At 52.6% G+C, this 3,929-nt stretch overlaps 1 protein-coding gene across 1 annotated transcript in view; it reads right to left on the bottom strand.

The window, feature by feature from the left end:
- Positions 1–3,929, bottom strand: part of tmem94 (transmembrane protein 94) — a 26,095-nt gene that overhangs the window by 1,605 nt on the left and 20,561 nt on the right. Inside the window, exons 21-31 of the mRNA XM_015379297.1 lie at positions 3,391–3,506; positions 3,219–3,318; positions 2,632–2,740; positions 2,358–2,547; positions 2,208–2,285; positions 2,046–2,131; positions 1,883–1,964; positions 899–1,080; positions 696–790; positions 519–612; positions 266–436 (exon numbers count right to left, since the gene is read on the bottom strand). Coding sequence (XP_015234783.1) covers positions 266–436; positions 519–612; positions 696–790; positions 899–1,080; positions 1,883–1,964; positions 2,046–2,131; positions 2,208–2,285; positions 2,358–2,547; positions 2,632–2,740; positions 3,219–3,318; positions 3,391–3,506 — 1,303 coding nt within the window. The remainder of the gene's footprint in view (positions 1–265; positions 437–518; positions 613–695; positions 791–898; positions 1,081–1,882; positions 1,965–2,045; positions 2,132–2,207; positions 2,286–2,357; positions 2,548–2,631; positions 2,741–3,218; positions 3,319–3,390; positions 3,507–3,929) is intronic.

The following is a 3,929-nucleotide window of genomic DNA, read 5'->3' as shown; positions in this document are numbered from 1 at the left end:
AGCTAACCAGTCCCAGCTAACCGCTCCCTGATAACCAGTCCCAGCTAACCAGTCCCAGCTAACCGCTCCCTGATAACCAGTCCCAGCTAACCAGTCCCTGCTAACCAGTCCCAGCTAACCGCTCCCCGATAACCAGTCCCAGCTAACCGGTTCCAGCTAACCGGTCCTTGCTGACTGCTCCCAGCCAGCTAACCGGTTCCAGCTAACCCGTCCCTGCTAACCGACCCCAGATAACCAGGCCTTGGTAGAGTCTATGGCTGCGTACCGTATCTCATGCAGTTTCACCACCTCGTTGACCACCACCACCAGCACCGGGGACAAAGAGGCCAGGAGCCAGACCTCCATGGGGATGTTGGCCAGACTGAAGGTCAGAGAGCTACCCTGGTCACGCCACAGCTGGTAATCCACGGTTGCCTGAACACCCTGACCCAGCAATCTGGTAGGAGGAGGTTAAAGGTCAGGAAACAATCTCATGACAGACCTGCTGCACTGAAGGAAGAACGAGCAGGAAGACTTACACCACCGGCACGGTGAGGCACCACCAGGTGTTGTTGAAGGGACTCTTCCTCCACAGAGGTTGTGAGCGGTGGACGTAGCTGAGGGAGATCACCACTGAAACCATTTCAACACAAAGAACAGAAGGTTAGACGCCCAATCAGAACCACCAGCACACAGTCACTGCCCTCCATCTCCACCTGTGTGCAGCACAAGGAAACCGGCCAGGAGCTTCTGGGTCAGCAGGAGGCCGTTGGACAGCTCCTTGAACCAAGGGAGAGCCTTTGGCGACGAGCTGCAGATGCACAAACAGAGAGGAAGTTAGAGTTACTGGATCGCCTCTTCCTCCATGTCTGCAAAGGTTGAGGTGCTGGATTCCGAGGGATGGTGTCCTCTGACCTACCTGGGAGTGAATAAGGAGCTGCAGTCTATTGTGGTGTTGGGGCTCAGGGTGGTGTTGAGGCTGAGGGTGATGTTGGTCCCGGCGGGGCACACCGACTGCAGGGTGAAGCCAAACACCAGCAGGTATGCACACAGGGTGAGGCCAAACTTCAGGAGGAAACAGCCCAGGAAATAGTTCTGAGTCTGAGGAAACAGGAGGTGACAGAATGGTTCGCTTCAATGGAAGACATGACCTGGTCAGCTACACACCATGAGGAATGAGACAATGGGGAACCAACACAGCGGCGTTTAGAAGGTCCTATCAGAACATCCAGAGCTCCATCGCCTGACCCTTAGCCAGAGGAGCTCACCAGGACTGCCTTGGTCCACCTGGTGTTCAGGATCAGGTTGGTCTTGGACGTGTTACCGGTGGTCCGTCCTACGGTGGACCAGCTCATTCCAGAATCTACTGAGGACGTATTGAATTCCCCTTCAGAACCATAAGCTGCTACCATCTTCTCCCTGCTCCACCATGATGTCTCCCACGGCAACCATAAGGACCAACCTACACCTCTAAAAAGGACTGATGGCCATAACGTCCTCCTCATCCATCTCCTCCCTTCCTTCTCTTCTCCGTTCAGTTCAGCCTGGACTGGGAGCTCAAGTATTTTTTATTTTTTTAGACATTAATCAGCTGTTCTTGTTCCTATCAAACTAATGGTTGCCATGGTGATGCATCAAAAGCAAATAGCAGCAATGAGCCTCCCACCACCCAGCACCAAAGAGAAACCGTCTAAAGATTGAAAAGAAAGAAAATAATCAAAGAAAAAGTTATTCAGAGACGGCGCCACCTAGAGACATGCATTGCGAGAAAACACTCAGAGGAAGACCCCCACCTCCTGGAAAGACAGACGCACATTTGGGTGCTTTATTCTTATTCCTCCCATCTGACCAGGCATTATTTGTGGTAAAATCTGCAATCGTTCCACCTGACAGGACCTCCTACCTTTTTAGGGATGGAATCCAAGTTCTTCCCCGTAGCAACAGTCATGACTGAGCTGTCCGGCGGCTTCCCCAGAAGCGACACACTGCCGAAACATTACAGATGTTCAAACAGAGCAAAGCTGCAGCGGATTCATCGTTTCACAGCGTGTGGGGTCGGTGCGTACCTCAATAATGGGCAACTGAAGCAGGACATCCACAGGATGTCAGTGGTGTTCATGGGTGGAGGAAGCTGAGCGAGACAGGCCAGGAACTGCATGAAAACAGGAAACACTTCATCAGACAGAGCCAGCTTCAAACCACAGCAATCCTATGGTTCACCGTCGTACCTGAACAATAACCAGACTGAGCTGACACTGCAGCAGGAACAGAAAGCACTTGCGGATGCCAGACGTCGTGTGTCGCGCCTGGAAGAGATTCAGAATAAATATGAGCTGAAGGTCTGCGCTGGGTGCTCCGGGGGCCGAAACGGGACCAACCTGCTCGATGAGTTTGATCAGGCTGACGCTGTTTCCCTGGTGAAAGGACACAGAGCAGCCCAGGCTGTTCAGCTGTCCTGACAGTCTCAGAGGAGACAGTCCTTCAGCATCTCCGTGAAGTCCTCCTCCTGTGGCGTAGCCAAAGGTCTCCCATGAACACTGAGACGGGTACAGAGGGTCCAGCCCAATGCTGTGGAGCCAAGAGATGGAAGACTTATCAGCAGTCCAGGCAGGTTCAGCACCACTAAAGGAAATGATTCTGCCACCTCTGTACCTGAAGTCGCTCTGCAGAAAGAGGCGGCTGTTCCGGAAATTGGCGGAGCTTCCCAGACAGCAGGTCACCTCACGGTTCTCCTGCATGATCTTCATCATCTCACACATGGCTGCAGAGAAGAAGACAGAGTCCTGGATGAGTGATTAACGCTCCCCGTCTCTGATTGGTTACTGTCTCTCTTTCCACACAGTTCTGGTGTGTCTGCAGGATGAAGACGCCTCTACATCTCTGGATGAGAGCAGTAGAGGGAGGTCTCCACCTCCACACTGAGCCAGTCTGTGTTCCTGACGCCTAAAAGAAGCCACCGTCTAACAGTCTGGAAGAGCAGAGCATCAAACTGAGCCAGACTGCAGACAGTAAGGCCCCCACCCAGAAAGCAAACCCTATTTCAGGTTCACTTTGGCAGAAAAACGTCTTTCTGTTAAACCGCAATCTACCTTCTGGTTTGCTGAAGTGACCAATCAGATTATTCTCTGTTCAAAGTCCGGTCAAACTCTTTTTCTGTTTGCTGACAGAAATGTTTCAAAAACACAAATAAGTTTAAACTTTGCAGGAAAGCGCAGAAAAGAGGAGGAAACGGGACTCACTGTCAGGAGTGCAGTCTGTGAAGAGCGGCACTAAAAGAGGCACGTTGTCGATGTTCTTGAGGTGAGGCCGGACCTGGTGGATCCCACGAGGAAGCTTGGCCTGAACAGGAGCGAACTGTTAAACGCCTCAGACCAAACACGGCTTAGTTAAACTCAGCGAGGCGACCGTTACTCTGTTACAATCCTCCAGGAAGCTGGGCACGTCGCTGTCTGCGGGTTGGAAACTGGCCAGGTCCGACTGAGCCTCCTCCTCCGACAGCAGCGGGCCTTCTGCTTCGTCTCTGGAATCTTCCAAACCAAACAGAGGACAAAGAGCTTAGCTAATTTAGATCTCAGGCTCTGCTGCCGAGGGCTAGTTTAGTTAGACCTCAGGCCTTACTGCCGAGGGCTAGCTTAGTTAGACCTCAGGCCTTACTGCCCAGGGCTAGCTTAGTTAGACCTCATGCTCTACTGCCCAGGGCTAGCTTAGTTAGACCTCAGGCTCTACTGCCGAGGGCTAGCTTGGTTAGACCTCAGGCTCTACTGCCGAGGGCTAGCTTAGTTAGACTTCAGGCTCTACTGACGAGGGCTATCTTAGTTAGACCTCATGCCCTACTGCCCAGGGCTAGCTTAGTTAGACCTCAGGCTCTACTGCCGAGGGCTAGCTTAGTTAGACCTCAGGCTCTACTGCAGACCCCCAGGCAGAGTCTGGCTGATTGAAAGCAGAGCAGG

Source organism: Cyprinodon variegatus, unplaced genomic scaffold, assembly GCF_000732505.1.
Source record: "Cyprinodon variegatus isolate N-32 unplaced genomic scaffold, C_variegatus-1.0 Scaffold189, whole genome shotgun sequence".
Taxonomy (NCBI): domain Eukaryota; kingdom Metazoa; phylum Chordata; class Actinopteri; order Cyprinodontiformes; family Cyprinodontidae; genus Cyprinodon; species Cyprinodon variegatus.
Note: the sequence above shows the minus strand (reverse complement) of the source record. Positions and strands in the feature narration are given on the sequence as shown.